The sequence below is a fragment of the Taeniopygia guttata genome, chromosome 4, assembly GCF_048771995.1.
Source record: "Taeniopygia guttata chromosome 4, bTaeGut7.mat, whole genome shotgun sequence".
NCBI lineage: Eukaryota > Metazoa > Chordata > Aves > Passeriformes > Estrildidae > Taeniopygia > Taeniopygia guttata.
In genome coordinates, this window is record NC_133028.1 from 29,341,401 (window position 1) to 29,361,187 (window position 19,787).

At 36.9% G+C, this 19,787-nt stretch overlaps 1 protein-coding gene across 11 annotated transcripts in view; it reads left to right on the forward strand.

The window, feature by feature from the left end:
• SLC7A2 (solute carrier family 7 member 2) overlaps positions 1-19,787 on the forward strand; it is a 51,876-nt gene that overhangs the window by 22,704 nt on the left and 9,385 nt on the right. The window contains exons 2-9 of one of the 11 annotated variants that reach the window (XM_072928234.1): positions 2,661-2,722; positions 7,386-7,508; positions 8,641-9,074; positions 10,292-10,447; positions 13,317-13,482; positions 13,833-13,969; positions 14,663-14,885; positions 17,339-17,478. In XM_072928234.1, the coding sequence (XP_072784335.1) occupies positions 8,699-9,074; positions 10,292-10,447; positions 13,317-13,482; positions 13,833-13,969; positions 14,663-14,885; positions 17,339-17,478 (1,198 nt within the window). In that variant the 5' untranslated portion in view covers positions 2,661-2,722; positions 7,386-7,508; positions 8,641-8,698. Of the gene's footprint in view, positions 1-2,414; positions 2,723-7,385; positions 7,509-8,640; positions 9,075-10,291; positions 10,448-13,316; positions 13,483-13,832; positions 13,970-14,662; positions 14,886-17,338; positions 17,479-17,884; positions 18,022-19,787 lie in introns of those variants that run through there. The other 10 variants (XM_072928233.1, XM_072928241.1, XM_072928236.1 and 7 more) reach the window with 10 other exon arrangements.

Consider the following 19,787-nt stretch of genomic DNA (forward strand, 5'->3'; position numbering starts at 1 on the left):
ACTTTGTCATTTGGGCATTTGAGAACTGTGTTTCAGTTTGTGCAAGGTTCAAAATTATTTGTTTGGGTTTTTTTGTAAAATCAAAATCCCCTGAGATTAATTTCTGTGTAACTGTATAAAAATATGTTCATACTCTAAGGGAAAGTCTTAAAAGGAGCCTTCCATAGGAAAATAAAATAAAATAATTTTGTCCTTCAGTTCATTCCCTGTAATATGGTCAACCGCTTCCTGGTAAGAAGAGAATTCCTGATCAACTTTTTAATGCAAAGAATGTGCTACAAAAGTCCTTGGGGTATGTAAATCAGAGAAGTCTTGGATGAGGCTTTTTAGATTAATCCAAGTGATATCGTTGCTAAGGAGCAGAAAAGTCTCTGAAGTCAGAACTTAATGATGTTGGTCTAAACACAGATGGATTTGTAACTGGAAAGAAACTGGGAGCCAGAAAGTGGATCTACCACAGCTCTTTCCTGGAGAGAAACTGTGGTATTCACAAGAAAAAAACAATCTCCTCCAAGAGAGAAGCTGGGTATGCTATAGAGGAAGCTGACACCAGACAGCACTTTGTCTGCTCAGTTTTGTCCAACGAGCAGCACATCTGACATCCCACACTAGACCTGGCCCTTTCTGATCATCTATCTTTCTCATGCTGCTTTGTCACACACCCTCAGCCACAAATACACCTCTCAGCTGAATATACAAAAATAACCTTTGCTGGGTGGCAATATGATCTTCTTGTAGTTTCAAGCATGTGTTACTGAAAACACACCCGAAACTATGTCTGCGTGTCTGTCCATGGGACCTTTGATTCAAACACTGCATAATGGGCATATACTGATTTACCCCACAGTGCGCTAGGTCAGTGTGGGACAGATGTAAGCCACTTTATTTCTCCCTGTCTCTTGACTGGGAGCCAGGAGGGGTCTTGCTTTGAATGCCTTTAGCAGTGTAGTTTCTGTGTGCTACTGTTCTCATGATTAAGTTTTAGAAAGTCAGACAAACCAAAGCAGCCCAGCCCTTTCATGGTAATGATCCATAAGTGTACTGGTGCAGCCAGGGATGAATTGTTATCGCAGATAGGAGATAAGCAACAAGACAAGAGGCCATGGGCAGAAAACGATGCACAGGAAGTTCTAGCTAAATATGAAGAAGTTCTTTACTGTGCAGATGACCAGAGCAATGTCAGAGATTGCTCAGAGAGTTTCAGAGTCTTATTCACTGGAGTAATTGTTGAGCCACTCATGGAATTGTTAGAGAGTGCTAGTTTGATAAAAAAATGGCTAGATATTGTCACAGGTCAGAGTGATGTTCCTTAGAAGTGATTGTCATGCATTTCTGCACAAGAAACCTAACCTGTAGCATAACTTCTTGTTTCTATCTTCTGACTGTGTATTAACTGTGAAAGAGATAAAGTTTGTCTTTAACAAGGATGAGGTCAACATGAGGAGAAGCATTAGCACTGTCATCAGCAGACCTTCAGCAAAAAAACCCTTTTCTCTTAATGTGTTTTTGCCTGTAAGATGGTAATTGGCTTGGCTAATGTGAGCTGGACTCCTGGTCTTGAAACACAGCCCATCCTTGTGAAGCACACTTTCTTGGATGCATTTCTCCTTGAATCTTGGAGAGCTGAGGAAAGCTTGTATTCTTCCCTTACAGGAAATAGGGCTATTGATGAAGCAAAAAGTGCTCTGCTTCTGGAGCACTGGCAGACTTTACACTAAAGGAAAAGTAAAAGCTGAGAGAAAATTGCAAAGGGCTGCCACACAATGTGTTTTTCTACATATTTTCCTAGGAAAGACCTTTTAATGATGAGAAGCATAGCACTTTTCTCTGCACGGGTATGTTATGTTAGCTGAACAAAAATAAAGTGACTGAAATGTGTGTTTAGAAAGAAACAATATGCTGTGAACAATACCGGCTGGAAATACTACTACATGTTTGGAGTGGGGTTGTATGTCATTGTAATAAAAATAGAGCTGTAAATTATACATTGGACTTTGGTTTATTCTGGAAGCTAATTTTTAAGAAACTGAGGTTTATTTATTGGTTGTGTCACGGGAATGTTTGGCTTGTTCTAAGTCCAGTCTTCAGCATTTTCATTTCAAGCCATATAAAGGAGAAGATCATCTATGATACATCTACCCCAGTTCAACAGAATGGGCTCTAACCCATCTCTGTAAATATACTGCCTCCTGTGTTGCTTCTAGGAACAGCAATACTTTCAAAATTATGTATATTCTTCTAAAATTTACTTGGGTTTCAAAACATTGCAAAATATCCTTCAATATGCTTCAAAACCAGTTTGTTTATCACAAGGGCAATGGAAAGGTATTAGAGTGGGATTCCCCCATGCATTTCCTTCAGGATGTGTGACTACTTTCCCCGGCATAGGCATTTTAAATGCAGGAAATGGCATTCTAGTTGGGTTTTGTGTCATGAAGACATGAAGAGTGGATAGAATTTATGTGAATGCCAGTGAGATTCCCTCCTTCCCTCCCTGCCTCTTGGTTGGGCAAATAGGAGACCAGCTCAGCCCTCCAATCACCTGGGCTACCAAGCCTCCACCCCTCAACACTGAGGGCTCCCACACCATCTGCAGCTGGCTTTTAAAGCAAGTCTTTTAATAAAATCACTTAAAGTCATTACTCTTCCATTTATGACAGCAGGAGTTCGGGACTGAGTAAGAGGAGCAGAAATTTGCCCAGCAGAAGTTGCTCTGAATCAGGTTAGTAATGAAGTTTACTGCTGAAAGAAGTAACCTGAAAGCAGCCTAGGTTATCTTCGGAAACACTGCCTTTAACATATGTGCTGTTTGAGTAGCAAGAGCTGTGGTATGCCGTTTGTTTACATGACACCATTATTCTGTCTTTGGTAAAGATTCTGTGTAAAAATATAGAAGATGCAGTTATATTTTCTTTCCCAGTCTGACTAGAAGGTGTTTCTACTTTTTGAATTATAAAACTTGCTTTGCTTATCCCTTTTACACATTATACTTCTGTTACAGGTGCTGCTTTTCAGTTTTATGGTTTATTATTGAAATATGCTACTTTAAATATTTCAAGCCATTAGGAGTTTTGTGAAAGTCTTGGGCACCACATAAATTTTTAGGACACTTGCAGAAAAATAGTGTATTGGCTGTGCATGTGTGTACACACACACAAATCATAGACTATACCTAATTTTACTTCATCTCTGTATTCTTTTCCTTGCATTATTTCACAAGGTCTTACTTTTATATATTATTACACAAGATTTAATAAATGTAATACTACAATTTTGAATAATGCTACATAGGAAAAAAAGCATAAAATTTTCTTAAATGCATTTCTTATAATTAATTTTTAAGGAAAAATGAGGCTGAAAAAATATGCTACATTAATCTGTATTAACCAGCATATATTTATATTTTCCCATTTTCAATATGTTACAAACTTATTTGAGTATTTTATCCTTAATTGCTATGTTGTTTAAAATGCTTAACTACTGCATCTAAAATTAATAGTATATTATATAATCCTAGCTCAACAGAATATTTTTGAGTAAAATATCTTTATTTTATTTTGGCTTCAAAAATCATTAAACATAAATCTCAGCAGTTCTAAAATTTTTAGAGGTTTCATATTGCTTTATAACATTTGCTTTCCATATGAGATTTTTATGGGTTTTTTTGTAAAAAATTTTAATGGAAAATTTTGTGGGAGAACTTGAATGGCAACTACAGCAAAACTTTGGATTTTCCCTTGTGTAGTTTGGGTTTAATATGTACTAACTTAAACCATGTATGAGACAATCAAATTATAATGTTATTTTAATGGAAATAAAATAACTGGCACAAGATCTAAGTTACTTTTTTTGCTCCAATATCCACATATTTTTTTAACTTTGTGTGGGATAGGAGGCTAGGTTAGATTATTTTTACATGAAAAATACTTTGCAGAAATGGTAGATTTTATATGACTGTGAAGTAGTTAAAGAAGGTTTAAATATTAATATTATCTTTGCAGATAGAGACTTTGTCCCTTGCATTGTGTTTTTAGTTACAAATTTTTTGACACCAGACATTTCCTGACAGAAGAGGGCTAACAACAGATTAAATGTTCCTAATTATCCACCTGATCAAAAAGCTGGTATGAATTGTAAGGCTGAGCTCATCTTCTTGGACTGGCATTCATGTGTATAGTGGACAAGCCGTAAGTGATCTGGTTTACAATTGGCCAGGAGAGTCTGAAATTAAGATGATTTTTTATTAGCAGATGCCGTAGAGAAAAAAATTAACCAACACAATAAAAAACAAAAGGAATTGGAGAAATACCTGTTTATTCAGGTATTCTGACAAATACTGTGAAAGTCCGCCAGACATAAGAACGTTTTGTTTTGTTTTGTTTTGTTTTGTTTTGTTTTGTTTTTTCCTCACCCTGTTAGATAAACCTGTCAAGTTCCTTTCCTGTCTAAATTATGTTGTCCTCTCCTGCCTGTATCTTTGTTGGAGATGGTTGAAGGGGTAAAACTAAACTGTAGTGTGGCTAGCTTAGCAGTTCTCTCTAAGAATTTGCTCAAGGAAGGAGGAAGTGTCCATAAGGGCTGGTCATTGCTTCTCAAGTCTAAGGCAGTTGAACTGAGCCCTGCCTTTTTTAAAGCACTGCTGAAGGTGTGTTTGGTGTTTATAGCGTAACCTGAAGCTAAATTAAAACTTGTTCCAACGAGCCTTCAGGAGTGCAGTGCCCCAGCACAGGTGCAGCCATGTTGTGTGCAGCCAAAGGAGCGTGCCAACGTTGGTAACAAACTTCGCAGTTTGCTTGTGACAAAGTGAAACTTGCTTTCCTTGTGGCGCAGCATTCTCTGTAAAGCAGAATTCAAAGAGGAGCCTAGCGCAGTTTAGATTGCATGAGACACTAATCAGGTTGTCTCCACACCTTAATTAGAAATAACTGCATACTGTTGGTGAGTGCAAGGGGTTTTTCCTTTGTGGTTTCTTATAACGCATTGCCTATGTTTAAACTCTGTATAAGATAAGGATTCAATATTTTCTCTGTTTAAACTGCATGAACAATACGGCCCACCCTGACTGGTGGTCCTTGCAGGCAACATGCTTAACACTGCTGTTCAAAGGCAGGCAGGTATCCATCCAACTCTGCTCCAAGAAATGTAGAACAGGTGCACCAGAGAAGTCTCAAAAGCACTCTCTTCCTTCTTGATTGATTACCCACTGTAATTACCAAAAACCCCCTTTCCCAAGGGGTGCAGCTTCTCAGCTGTGCAGCCCAAGATTCAGCAGGGGTCCAGGCCAGCACTGGCAGAGCTCACGCCAGTAGAGGCCAAGATGAAGCAGAGCCCACAGTCGTGTGCTAGGATGAGGCAGGGTGAGACTGCAGCAGGGAAAGGAGGAAGAATAAAGGAGCAGTTAGGAAAATACTGAAACGTGCTAGTCGAAAAGTAGGAGAGATAATTTTTAATGTGCTCATTTACCCTACTTCGTATTCCTCTCTGCCATAAAGATCAGCAGAAAACTGGTATTTGACCAAACTCAGGAATAAGATCTGTGAGTCTGCAGGAATAAGACTCTTTATAAGAGTGCATGGCGGTGGTCAGTATAAGCTTGTCTAGGACAATGCTGCCACCAAAAGGCACATCCAGCTGTTACCTTCTTTGCTCCTGTAGGTTTGTATTTTAGCATGAGATATGCTCTGCCTCAGTGTTCTGATGAACTGCTTGTGAGTCAGCACACGTCAGCAGTGAGCCATTGCTCAGGCTGTTTTCTTGCAGGGGTCATGCATTAAAGGATCTGCTTTACATTACACTTGCCAGTTATTTCTGAGGGCACTTATCACCTCATAGATATGTCATTTGGTCCTGTGTGAAGCCAAATAGCTTTGTAAGCTCATCAGCTCTTCCTGCTGCACTGTGTTATCAAGTATGAAGTCTTGGAGTGTCTCAGCCAAATCTGAAAGGAGGCCATGCCTGAGGTACAGTCCTGCACTTGGCACGCAGCAATAGAAGTTGTGAAGCAGGGTTCAGACATTTCTTGCTATGAGTTTAGGCATACTAAGTGTAGGAAACTGTGGAAGGTGTGCTGGATTCCAGTGCTTGTAAAAGGACATGTGTTTGTCAAGTCCGTGTTAGGATGGCTATACTTAAAAAGAGAAGTTTGCCATGCACATGACATGTAGTTTTTTTTCCCTCTACAGACCAAAATTTGTATACTGAACTTTGTCTTTGGTTGCGCTTCATTTTCTAAAGGCTACAGAAAAAAGGCCGGGTTTCTGTCAGAAGAGGTGTCTTTTACTGGCTTGTGGCTAGCAAGAACTAGCATCCTTCCTCTCCCCAAGAAGCAGAAATCATAAGCAGAAAAACTCCTATTTTGCCATAGAGATTCCTTCTCAGCAGAGAAAACCACAACATCCAGAGATATTGACATATAATAGCAGAGATAACTATAATATAATATCGCTTACTGGCACTGCAATAAATCAGCCATTTACAATTTTCAGGACTTCTTGTCCTAAATGAGAAGCAAAACAGTCTGAAATGCCATTTAAATAACGAGAGTCTTGGAAATTCCTTAGTGGTCTGAGAACAAGATCTGCCAGAGTATTTTTTCCTGTTAATGAATTATGAAATTAAATATTATCTAGGGGGAGAGAGAAATAATTCCTTTAAAAATGCTATGCTTCTGCAACATTGAAATTTTTAAGGTGAAGAACATGGAGTCACAAGAGTGTTGTTGCCTGTCACATGGGTTGCAGATTAATAAGCATGTTAATATGACATCCTAAGTGGTTGCTACAGCTTCAGAACTGTCATTAGGGGGAAAAAAAAGTGGTCTCAGAATATTTTTTCTAAGTGCAGCCCAGGAAAAATAAACCTGTCTGTGTGGGAGTGGAGTGCCTCAGCCTCAGGCTCAAAGAAAGGCTGCTCTTCCTGAAGAGCTCAGGAGACACAACAGGGAATTTTGCCTGAACAGTTCAGTGCTAATTCCCTTAGAAGATGTTGTGGATCTCTGCCAACATGAATATCACCTGAGTTCTGTAACTGATTAAATCCTCATAGTGAGTAAGTCTATGTACCATGGGCAGATTCTTGTCTCTGGGAACCTGGTGTGCTGACAGGACTGCCTAATTGCAGCAGAACTTTGGAAACTTGCCTGGCTGCCTCCTCCCACTGTCCTGGGCCACCTGTCACCTTTCTGAGGGGATTAAGGTCCAAAGCTATTCAATTCCATTCATTACCCATTGTCAAATTCCCTTTACTTAAAAGGGAATAGAGACCTTTTTTCTTAAGTGTGCTCTTTGAAGGCAGAAGTGGCATGTTTGAGTGTCCTTGAGTAGCTATTACAGGAATAGAGTGAAAATGTTATTTCTCTTCTCTGTTCGATTTTTTTTTCCTCCAAGCAATCTTGTATAGGGATGGCAGAGTTCCTGATACTCTCTGCTTCTGACTCTTTAGGATCAAGCACTGTTGATTGAGCCATCCATCTTCACACGAAGTCATCGCTGTTAGTGAATTGAACTAGTGTGAGTAGAAATGTCCTTTACTGTTCTAGAAACTGATACAGACCAGGAAGAAATAAACCAGCAGAATATCTTCATCTAAATTAAATAGATTTTCAATTCCCAGGAGGGTTCCACTTAACAAAGCGTGAGCAGAGTATAAATATATAGATATGCAAAGACTAACACCAGTTTTGGACGATGGCAGATGTTATTGCTTGAGTCTTACCGAACTCTCAGCCATCAACAATACAATCCAAACAAATACATGAAGACAGAACTTGTACATTAATGTTGCATCTTTAAAATATTATTTTCTGTGGGATGCCATGTCCTCCCTGCCAAGCAAATGCTTTGGACTCTCAGTGGCCATTTGTTTTAGTTGGGAAGCTGGATCACTGCTGCTCCTAGCAGGCACCCATATCACAGGCCAGAGAAGCACTGCCCACCTGCTGGCCTCCAGGACCAGGCTGGTCACAGAAACTGAGCTTGTGTGCTAGAGCTGATCACATCCCACACTGTGATGGACACTGAGAATATTGAAGAACTGCAGCTGGCGTGGGATGAGTGAGCAGTTAGCCCGTTAGGTTTTGTTAGCTGATTGCTAGGCAGAGATATGAAAGATTTATTATAAGGATAATTAGATCTGAGAAACTGTTGTGTGAGAGAGTAGAAACTCTATTTTAATCTGCTTTGAAGCAGTTCTTACTGAAGCAAATTCTAAAGGCAAAAGCTATGTATTTGAAGACAAAAGGATATTGAATTGGCACTCTCAAAATAATCTACTTCAAACTTTTGCTGTTTATAGTCTTAGTTTTAGATCCCAAACCCCCTTATTTATATTGGTGTTGATCCTTATCTTAAAAGGCTCTATGATATATGAGATAATAAGCTGTTTCTGTTTTAGAAGTGGTTATGAAGTGGCCATTAGCAGATAATTATAAACAGTTTCTTCTTTTTTATAGCAATGTAATAAACCTAAAGATAATGGATCTCTTTCCCTGGGGACATAAGTGCTACATATAAACTTAGGAATAGTGTATCCCTAATTTATTTCCGGGGGAAACAGCACATGTCTTCTTATTTAACGTCACAAAACACGTAGATGTGATTACAGTTCTTTATGTAAATTATTTTTCCCATTGTTTTTCACCAGAGTCTGCACTACCTTTTGCATACTGGAATTTCCTTTATTTCAGAGCTCTACATCCACCATGTTGCCGTGTGGAACAGCTCTGTCCTTTATTCAGTGTCTGGTGCGGAAGAAAAACATTGGCGGTGAAAGTCTTGAGGACACGAAGTTGTGCCGATGCTTATCAACACTGGACCTTATAGCCCTGGGAGTAGGAAGTACCCTGGGTGCTGGTGTTTATGTCCTTGCTGGAGAAGTGGCCAAATCCGATTCTGGACCTAGCATCATTGTTTCTTTCCTAATTGCTGCCATTGCATCTGTGATGGCAGGTCTCTGCTACGCCGAGTTTGGCGCTCGTGTTCCCAAGACTGGTTCTGCATATTTGTACACTTACGTTACAGTAGGTGAACTGTGGGCTTTTATCACTGGCTGGAATCTCGTTTTATCCTATATTATAGGTAAGCTTAAGAACAAACACCGAGGCAGCAGATAAAAGATACAGATCTAGGGCTGTTTTTCTTTTCTGTCTCTACACTTAGCTACTGTTTCTTTTTACTCCTTCTGAGATTAAACAACCAAAGTAGTTTGATTAGGTTATTTGCTTCTGAGCATCACCATTGCAAACAGGTTTTATGCAAGATATTTTTGTAACGTGTGATGTATGAGCCACATACCTTGTAGGAAGATTGTGTCAGACAATTCTGTCATGATGCACAAGAATAAATAAGATCTATTTGCCTTCTTTGGTCAGCAAAAATAATTTCAGTAACATCAATAAGCTTTTTTTTTTTTTTTTTTTTTTAATATATACAGTAAGGGTATTTACAGGGACTCCACTATAGAATCTTACAGGAAAGTCATGGTGTTTAAGTACTAACTTGCTACTACATCATTGTGCTAATTAAGCACTGTCCTATCAGGTAATCCCAACAAATACAAAGTTGACCAGATTTGAATAAAATAAATATTTATGTGGCAAATAGTATAACAGGTATTTCAGTGATTCAGCAGAGATAACATTTTTGGATTCCAGAGGAATATGTCCCAAACTTCCATTATATTGTGTATGAACACACCTAGCTTTAGATGTGTACCTACAAGATGGTTACTCAGATCATTACAAAACTGATGTTCTCCAGTATTGTATTAAAATGTATTTCATGAGAGGAGAGTTATACAAATAAGATTGGCCAAATTCTATTTGGCCATGCACTCTTTGCCACAGAGAGTCTTAATTTTAAATACAGACTCTAGCAACATATGTCTTGCCATTAATTTTTTTTTTTTTTTTTTGCTTTGCTTAGAGGTGGGCAAACTTTCCTCTATGTTCTTTCTTAAAGTGCTTTCTTTTGTTACTTTTTATTGTTTAACATATGTCACAGAAATTAGAAATAGCTAGAAATAAGCTTCTTCCAGGATCAGGCATAAATGACACAGCAATAATTTCTGCAATCTCTTTGAGGCATAAAATTGTATATTTTGGTTCTAGAAAATCTTGTTACCATTTAACAAGCAAAATTCTTAAACATTAAAATTCTTCATCAAAATAGACATCACAGGCTCTGCTTCTTTAAATACGAGTAGCAACAGGCATAGTTTTGCTTCCTTTTCTGTAGAGGTAGCTGTATCCCACTGTATGAATGTAAAACCCTAAACATGCATGTGTTTTATGAAGGTACATCAAGTGTAGCAAGAGCCTGGAGTGGCACCTTTGATGAACTTCTTGGAAAACAGATTGGCCATTTCTTCAGTGCTTACTTCAAAATGAATTACTCCGGGCTAGCAGAGTATCCTGACTTCTTTGCAGTACTCCTTATATTACTTTTATCAGGTAAGAAAATATATGGCTTAATTTATTGTGGTTGTGATATTTTACACTTAAAAGTGCTAAATTGTAGGGTATTGCACTGAAAATACCTTGAGAAAGTTTAGAGCCACATTCTGTACTGGCACAATGCTCTGTGAATTAAATGTATACAACCAAACTTTCACATGCACCCTCTTCTCTTGAGACTGAGACATGAACTAATCTCTTGACAGTAGTTTTTTTCTATTAAATCCATTATACAGACTTTTGGTAACAGGCAAATTACACAGTTCTCTGTGTTTTCATGGCTCCATCACCAATAAATGCCTTCAGAGTGGCCTGGAGGTTAAGCATGTAGTGGGCATTTGTAAAGGGGGTTATTCCACCTAAATTGTTCACTTATTTGGTATATAATAACGTTCCTCTTCTTAAGTCTTCAGTTGTTTATCCTAGAGTTTACTTGACCTAAAGGGCACCCCAAGGAACTTGTATGGACCAACAGACCAATTTGACAACTGAGTATGCTTTTCCTGTCTACTCTTCCAAGTCTTGTTTTTGTCTTTACTCATGTATCATGCTTTAAAATCACAAACCCTGACACTAGCTACATGGTATTTTAGGGATCAGAAAGCTCAAAAATACTGCAACTTATTTCCATATTTGCATGTAACAATTATTTACCATATGGAAATGTTACTAGTGCCACTGGGAATGAAGGAAGCAGAAGTGTATTCTAAAGTGTGCAGTTTGTTTTCAGACAATACTAGAAGCATTTCAATATTCAGTAGAGGTCTTACCCATATCTCATACACTTGTCAAAAGCAGAAGCTTTTCTTGTCTGGAAAGTGAAACTAAGTTATATATATATATATATATATATTAAAAAAACCTGTTCTTTGGTTCTCTTGTTCTAAGTGGATTTTTTTTTTTTTTTTTTTTTTTTTTGGCACAGGAAAACATTTTTGTTCTACCTACTGCTAGAATGAATGACCAGTGCATCTGAAGATTTATTAGGTCTCTGTACATAAAAGAATGGCTTCCTGTACGTAGGAAGATCTGGGAGTTGGCTTGACTAGATTTAGTCCAGCCTTCTGGCACATTTTTGGCTCAGAATTGCCTGTAGGACCAGTTCAGACCCTTACATCCTCAGGAGGGTTGGGAATTAATGTGGAATATAACTTAAGCAGACCTTTCAGTTTCACCTCTTCCAAATAAAGGAGACAAAAAAATAACACCCTGAAAAGCAGAGCACTGAAACTCCACAAACCAAAATACACTGTCCTAGTTTAGACACTGACATCTTTTATGCTTTCTCCACTGCCATTGCTTCTTCAGAACATGAGAATTAGAGGTTCTTGAATAAAGGGGAAATGTTTCCCCTGTTCGTCACTGCTACTGTGTTTTCATTTGTGTCCTGTCTTTTCATCCCTACCATCATTCCTTCTTCACTCCTTTTACATTTGTGCTGCAAATTGCCTCTCTAGGTGTCTGATAAGAAGCCAAACCCCCAGTGACTGAATTGGGTGGAATTCCCTATTGCTGAAAGGAGGGGCAGTGGGGATGGCTCAGGACTGTGTGTGCCGAGCATGATACAGTAATTGGATTGTGAGCTGTGTAAAGCTGAGTCATAGGAGTAGCAGGTGATGTTTTACAGAAAATGTTATGTGCTAAGCACAAAGACAAGTACACAGAAATCTGGGGTTTGGGCTTTTTTGGTTTTATTTGGGTTTTTTTGGTGTGTTATTTTTGGGTATTGTTTGTTTAATTTTTGGGGGTTTTTGGGTTTATTTTTATGTGGGGTTTGGTTTTTTTGTTCTGTTTTGGTTTGGTTTTTTGATAAGGAAAGGACTTTAAAAATGCACAAACTAGGATTCACGCTGCATTAGGCTGATTGAGACATTGCCTTTTTGGGAAAAACTGGGCTGAAGAAAGCATACATCTATTTCAATAAAAATGACATTGGTAAAGAAAACCTGAGCAGCTCATAAGATAATTTCTGTGTTCTGATAAGATAGCAAATACCTCATTAGAAGAGTCAGAAACTTTTTAAACATTATTTTGAGAGGCTTAAAATTTTCAGACTTAATCTCTAAATAATGAGGGAGAGTGTGTATGTGATATTAGTGGAAATGGTTAGATCACAAAGGACTTGTGAAAATTTTCCAGATGTATTTAATTTTTCCTGATCTGCTCACTGCCTGTTCCATTAAACTGCTAACACTCTAACACTTAAAAGTGTTAAAAATCTAATGATAAAGTAGAATCCCAATGGAATAACTTTCAGATTGTTTAAATGTAATCTAAAGCCATGTGTGTTTGGTATCTGACTTTTCTAGAACCTCTATGCATCAGTGTTACAAGCATGAGGTGTGCATTTCTTTTAAAGCTGTTATTAATGAACTAGGAAATGGGAATTACTGTGATGGATGTGCCCTGAAAAATGTAGAGTAAATCAATTACATTGTTAATTTAATAATTGTGCTTCTTTTCTTAATCTAACAGAGAATTCTTCTGTAAGGAATATATTCTACCAATCTGTTTTTATGAAGCATAGAATTCTTGTAGCTATTTACTCCATGGCATAAAACAGAGATATGGATTGGCATCTCAAAGGAGTAAAAAGTAGCCATTGCCAAAAATACTTTTAAATACTTAAAGAAGCTTTCTCTTTTGTGGTTTCAAATATATTTGCCTATTGTTGTGCTGTTAAAAAGTCTAGTAAGTTTGTGATTTTTTTTTTTTTAATCTAGTGAGGCTTTTTCAGTATTATTCAAGGTACTGCATATATTTATATACACACACACATACCTTCTTTTACATGTATCCCTTGTTTAAATGCCATTTTAACAGTATAATGGGCCATTCACATCTATAAAATATTTTTATTTTACAGGTCTTTTATCTTTTGGAGTGAAGGAGTCTGCATGGGTGAATAGGATTTTCACTGCTATTAACATCTTGGTCCTGGTCTTCGTTATTATTTCTGGTTTTGTGAAAGGTGAACCTGACAACTGGAATATAAGTGAAGAATATCTCAGAAACTTTACTGCAGTAACAGAGTAATTTTAAAAAATATATTTACTTTCTCATATTTCAAGCAGTTTTTTCTTACACATACTTCATTATAATAAACACTGTTAATGTTTTAATATGTTTTGTCACAAACTTCAAAGCAAGTAAGATGATAGTTGCTTGATTGGGACATTCTTTCTTTTGCTGTTATTTTTCTCTTTCTTACAAGCTTGGACATAAAAATGCATCTCATGCAGTTTTGTAAAGCAGATCTCTATCATGATAAGAACCCTTAAACACTTCTTTTCAGAGTTCTAGGGTAGGAGGATGCATGTATTTATCCTACCAATAATGAGGGGAAAAAAATTTCTTTCTGCTGTATTTTTGTTCTTTATAGGAACCGCTCATCCTATGAAAATGTGACAAGTATGTATGGGAGTGGTGGCTTTATTCCATATGGTTTCACAGGAACATTGGCTGGTGCTGCAACCTGTTTTTATGCTTTTGTTGGATTTGACTGCATTGCAACAACTGGTATAGTATTTATATGTGTGTGTATATATGTTTAACATGGGGATATTTTTGCAAAAAAAACCCAAAGAACCACAAACAATATAATACTCTGTCTACTCTTCTTACTTTGCTTTCTTCCAAAGCTCTTTCAGTCAATGTAGAATGAGTCTAAGTTCATTCCTGAACATAGCTATCTTTCTGGGAAGAAGGAGGAGGTTCTACTTATTTAATTCCTGTTGTAAAGAAATGATTGATGCTTTCTAAGTCTGGAAAGGGCTTAGTATACAATTTTTCTGCTCAAATAATGTTTCTCACCTGCTCAAATAATGCTAATCACCAGCTCGTTGTTCTCTGAATAAGGTCTCGTTCCCAATGGCTGATAGGGAATGAGTACATTGAGTACATTGAAAGTGTAGGTAAATAACTAAAAATTATGGGCTTGGAATACTCTGCATATAAAATGTATTTTATGACCTTTAATTTACCACTATTTTCTGACAACAAAATACCAAGTTCTGTTCTGTGTGTCTCAGTTTATTTTACTCAGGTTTTTAAAACTTCTATTACAGATACGATTGTCATGACTTAGATTAACAAGTGATTTGTCTTTGATGTTTGGTTTGATTGACATCAAACATTTGATGTTATCTCTTAAAGCTGAAGGGGAAAATCAGTATGAATTTTTGGTGGGGCATTTTCTTTTTCTTTTTTCAGGAGAAGAGGTCAAGAATCCTCAGAAAGCCATACCCATAGGAATTGTGGTGTCCCTACTTGTCTGCTTCATGGCCTATTGCTTGGTTTCAGCTGCACTGACACTTATGATGCCATACTATCTGCTAGATGAGAAAAGTCCTCTGCCAGTAGCATTTGAATATGTTGGATGGGGTCCTGCTAAATATGTTGTAGCAGTGGGATCCCTCTGTGCTTTGTCTACAAGGTAAAGACATTGAAATACTAATTCTATTGGGAAAAGCTGATGAATAATATATTGCATTTGTATGTATGTTTGTGTGTTCATTTTTAAGGCTCAGTCTATGCAAAGAATTAACAATTAAGTATTATAAGCAAGTATTAAACTTAAGCAAGTCTAGTTGACAGTAGCTGTGTTAATTTAGGCTCTTTTTTTTCTTAACTGTACTGTTATTGAACTCTACCTCTTTGTAGAAGCTTATTACACGAATTTTTTTAGTATAAATATTTTCAAACATATGACCTGCAAGTTATCTTTATTAACTGACAGAGTAAACCTCCCCCATTTTTCCTTTTTCACTGTTTATTCTCTATGACTCAGCAGCTTTATGGGCTCCGTGCATTTGCAGGCAAAATTGAAGACAGCAGCTCCACTCTTCATCTTCATTGTCTGTCTCTATTTTCCTCCAGCAGCCAGTCTGTCTTCTGATGTTATCCCTTCATGTGGTTTCTGTGTGTGTGTTTGAGATGTAGATTATAGCTGTGAAAATATTATAATTTATTCCCCTTTGTGAAACTGTGAATGTAACCTTAGCATATTATTTTGATTAAAAAGATCAGGGAGGGCACAATATATATTAGTATATATTCAGATATATTACACCCCAATTGTAATATGATACAAACACTTTAATAAAATAGAAAATTGCTTGATACTTTAATTTAGGGGTAGAAAAATGCTGATGCCAATCTTTTGCCTGAATTTATGTAGTAAGGAGTCATTTCCATGGCTTCAGTGGTAAGAACACTGGCTACCTTTCCACGAAGGAAAACAAGTTGCCTGTGGAAGCACTAATACTACCAGCACTCCAACATAACCCTGTAGGCATTAGCCTGAATATGAGTTTGTTGACTGTGGGCAATGGTTTAAAAGGAAAGGAGCATTTAGATGCAGAAGGGGATAGAAACATGAAGTAGTTCCCAAGGACACTGAAAGAAATGTAGGACTGACTGAAGAATGTCATAGTTACACAGTTCATCCTGGCATTATTTTTGTTATTTTCTATATATTTCTCATGGTCCCCTCAGGTTGGAGGACTTCACTGATTTTTTTTCTTTACATTGATAAATAGTAGAAGTTATATATAAGAAACTAGATTAAAGAAATTAACACTGGAAAACAAAGTGAACTGAGATGGCAAGAAATTTTTAGGAATTTGAACTGTCAGTCTCTTTTTCCAGTGTGTTCTGAAGAATTATATGTACTCCTGTGGAGAGATTAATCTTTTAATCTGTTGACTGATGTTAGTTTAGAACAAAACAAAGAAAACTGTATTTCAGGCTCCTCAGTTTAGAGGTACAATGAAGAAAAAACATTGGGATGAATTGCTTTTGGTTTCGTGTTACTGGGCAATGTCATGAACTTATTTTGTTGGGTAAAGATGTTTGTTAATACTGCCATTATGTACACGAATGTACATAAAGAAGAGTAGGATAAATGAACAAAGCTAAAACAAAAAAAAAACTTTCTGGATTTTTTTTTTGGAATGTACCTTCTTTGTGGAAGGTACACTTATACATTAAAATCAGTTCATTTGCAATAAAACTTTTCTTCTGTCTACACTTAATACTTGTGTCCCACAAGCATTACTGGATGTACCTATCACCTGTGGCATGTAAGAGCTGTGCCTTCTTTAAGTGATATAGTTGTTTTTCTAAAGTAAGAAAGGAAACCCTTCACCTGGTTAAAAACTTGTGTGCTTGCTGTAGAGGTTATACTGGCTATGATTTCATCTTTTGTTTTCTTAATTAAAAGTATTTCTCTTTGAGGGAAAGAAACCACCTAATTTAAGAAATATGTTTAAGAGCTTCAAGTTATCAATAGTTTAAAAGCTTTATGTGTTCTAATAACAGCTAAATTAATTAGCTTTACTTCTTCCAAAAAAAAGTCTTAACACAGCTTACCTAGAGGTGCTTTAATCAAAAGAATTAATCTGCCCAAGTACACTTGTATGGTGCTTACTTCGAATAACTGTAAATCAGCAGGCTTACATGGAAATATAGAGTGTAAGGGATGCTGCTTTTGCTTATTTATTTGCTGCTGCTGACTGACAGACTTTCTACAGGAATACTAAAGCTTAATTGCATAGTTACTGTGATCTGGAACATGTTCCTGGTCCATTAATACACAAGAACTATGGTGATGGGAAGAGAGTTATCTTGGTAATCTAGAATCTGTCTGATGAAGCAATTTCATTACCTAAATTAATATAATTATAATAATAAATCAACTTTTCAGTTAAAAAAAAACCCTATTTGTGTCTGATTTATAGTACCTTGGGCTATGGGGCTTTCTGGTTTTGTCTTACAATCATACATTTTGTCTATACATGCCATTAATTAACATTTTTTATCTTGTCCATGAATACAACTCTGCATGAATTGTGTTTGCCATGTTGCATGTGTTTGCTTTTTACTCAGTCTTCTTGGATCCATTTTTCCAATACCACGTGTAATCTATGCTATGGCGAAGGATGGGTTGCTTTTCAAATGTCTAGCTCAAATCAATTCCAAAACGAAGACCCCACTAGTTGCTACTCTATCGTCTGGTGCAGTAGCAGGTGAGACTAAGAGTTGATCCTTGTAAAGAAAGGTGCACTGCTAAACACATTGAATATATGGAAATAAACCACTGTTATGCAGCTTTGATTTGTTTTGGACAAAAATGATCAAATCTGCTTTTTGCTAGGTAAAGTAGTCTACCAGTAAAACTTTTCTCTATCTCAGATTTTTAGTTGTTGGTTTATCTCAAGTGCTTTCAAAGCCTAGGGTCAAAATAAACAGTAACCCAAAACCAAGGACATCAGTCGACCAAACAAAATCCTAAGAGCAGCAACACAGAGCCTAAGCAAAACTATACCTAAACCCATTAACTCCTCCAAGCTTTCTTTTTGTGTAGTTGGGTTTACCAGTAAAGCATTGTGCTTTTGATAACCTGTACTTGAACTATACATTTTTCTGTTCTAGTCTTCTCGGCTCTATGTTCCCTTTGCCCCGAATTCTGTTTGCCATGGCACGTGATGGTTTACTCTTTAGTTTTCTTGCCAAAGTGAATAAGAGGCAGGCACCAGTTTCTGCCACCTTGACAGCAGGGGTCATCTCTGGTAAGCTCTCAAAGCCCATGTTACTTAAAACTGAGATTTAAACACTCTATGCACGTGCATGGTACTTTATATTTTTGAAAAGGGCTGCTTGTTAACTTCCCTTGCATGTACAATGGGAATAAAATTACTGAGTAATCAGTGGGTGTAAGAACTCCAGATCAAGCAAATCATGGTGGTGGTGATGGCCTTAATGCCACAGAATTTAATTTTTAATTTATTATTTTTTTTATATTTACCCCCATATGGTGAATAAGCTTGTTACTTAATCTGAGTCCCTTAGGCCAATGCACTACTGACAGGGCTTCCTTGTCTGATGTAGACCTAATATATTTATGCCATCTGTACTGGGGGGAAAATAACTGTCACTTTTTTTTAATGAGATATAAGAAAAATAATTACTTACAAAGCAGGACAACTTTTGTGTCAACTACAAGGATTTTTTAAATTGTCTTCCAAAGAAAATGATAGTTGTTGTTTAGGCTTACCAAGTTGTGGTTGAGGGGCATGCGCGTGTTGGGGGCTTATGTATCTGCACATATATGTATACACATACATGCCTGCATATATTTTACCAAAACAATCATTTGGGAACCGTTGCCAACTCCAATGGTAAATTCTTACCATTCAACTCTTTCACACATTTTCGTATTTCCTGCTGAGGCACATACAGCTGTGCCCAGATTTCATCATCATTTTAGTGTGATGTTTAATCATCCCAGAAGACTGGAAGCTTTAGAAGTATTTAGCTCAAAGGAAAATAAATAAGTTTTTTTAAGTAATTCAAATATCAAATACATGCCTTAGAACTTTTAGCAACTTTGACTAAAATTAATCTCAAATAAGAGGTTTAGGAATGAGATGCAATATTTTTATTTATAGTCAGGGTCATTCTCAGATGCCACAAGACTGGAACTGCTCAAACTATGTAAATTTTGAGGTCAAACTGCTCAAACTTGACGATAATGCAGAAAGGCAGCGTCATTGTCCAGATAGTCCCACATGAAGCCTTATCAGTTCCCCTTTCTTTGGTCAGAGTACAAGTAGATTGCATAGCGTTACTTTTATTATTTCAACTTTATTTTATTTGAATTTATCTTAATGACATATTCTCCTGTAAGAATTTAGAAGTTGCAGTTTTGTGGGATGAAATCAAAATCTTTATGTGAAATCACAGTAATGATGAGAAGAAAGAATAGTGTATTACCCAGCTGGTAAAGTGATTGGTATAGTTACACAACTGTGCTGTAGCTCTGTAGCAGCTGACATTGGACTGCTTCTAGACAATCTTTAGGAATTTGGTGTATCAACACCTCACTGACAAACTTTATCTACTGCTGGAGGAAGAGTGATTTCTTTTCTATTTTTTTTTTAATCCATATTTGGTAATTTGTGGTCATATATAGTTTTGACAGAATAGTTGTGGATGTATGCAACAGCTTATATTATCTGACTTTTCTATGCATTTGTAGCACAAATCGTTTTACAGCTGTAAGAAATGCTAAGAAGATGAGGTGCTCAATTAAAGTTATCAAGTCAAGACTACAGCTGAGGCAACCATCACGTGTTATTACATGACTAATATTTTCATGGGTGGTAATTGCCATGGCAGACCTCTGCACATAGCAAAATGTTTTGGTGTCAGTCCAGTTTTACCATAAACGGACGTACTGTTGTCTCTTGGAGTAGAACTAAGACAGGTGGAAAAGAAATACACTGCCTTTTTTTCTCTTAGTATAGAAGAATTACTAAGAAGAAACTTGCAGGCA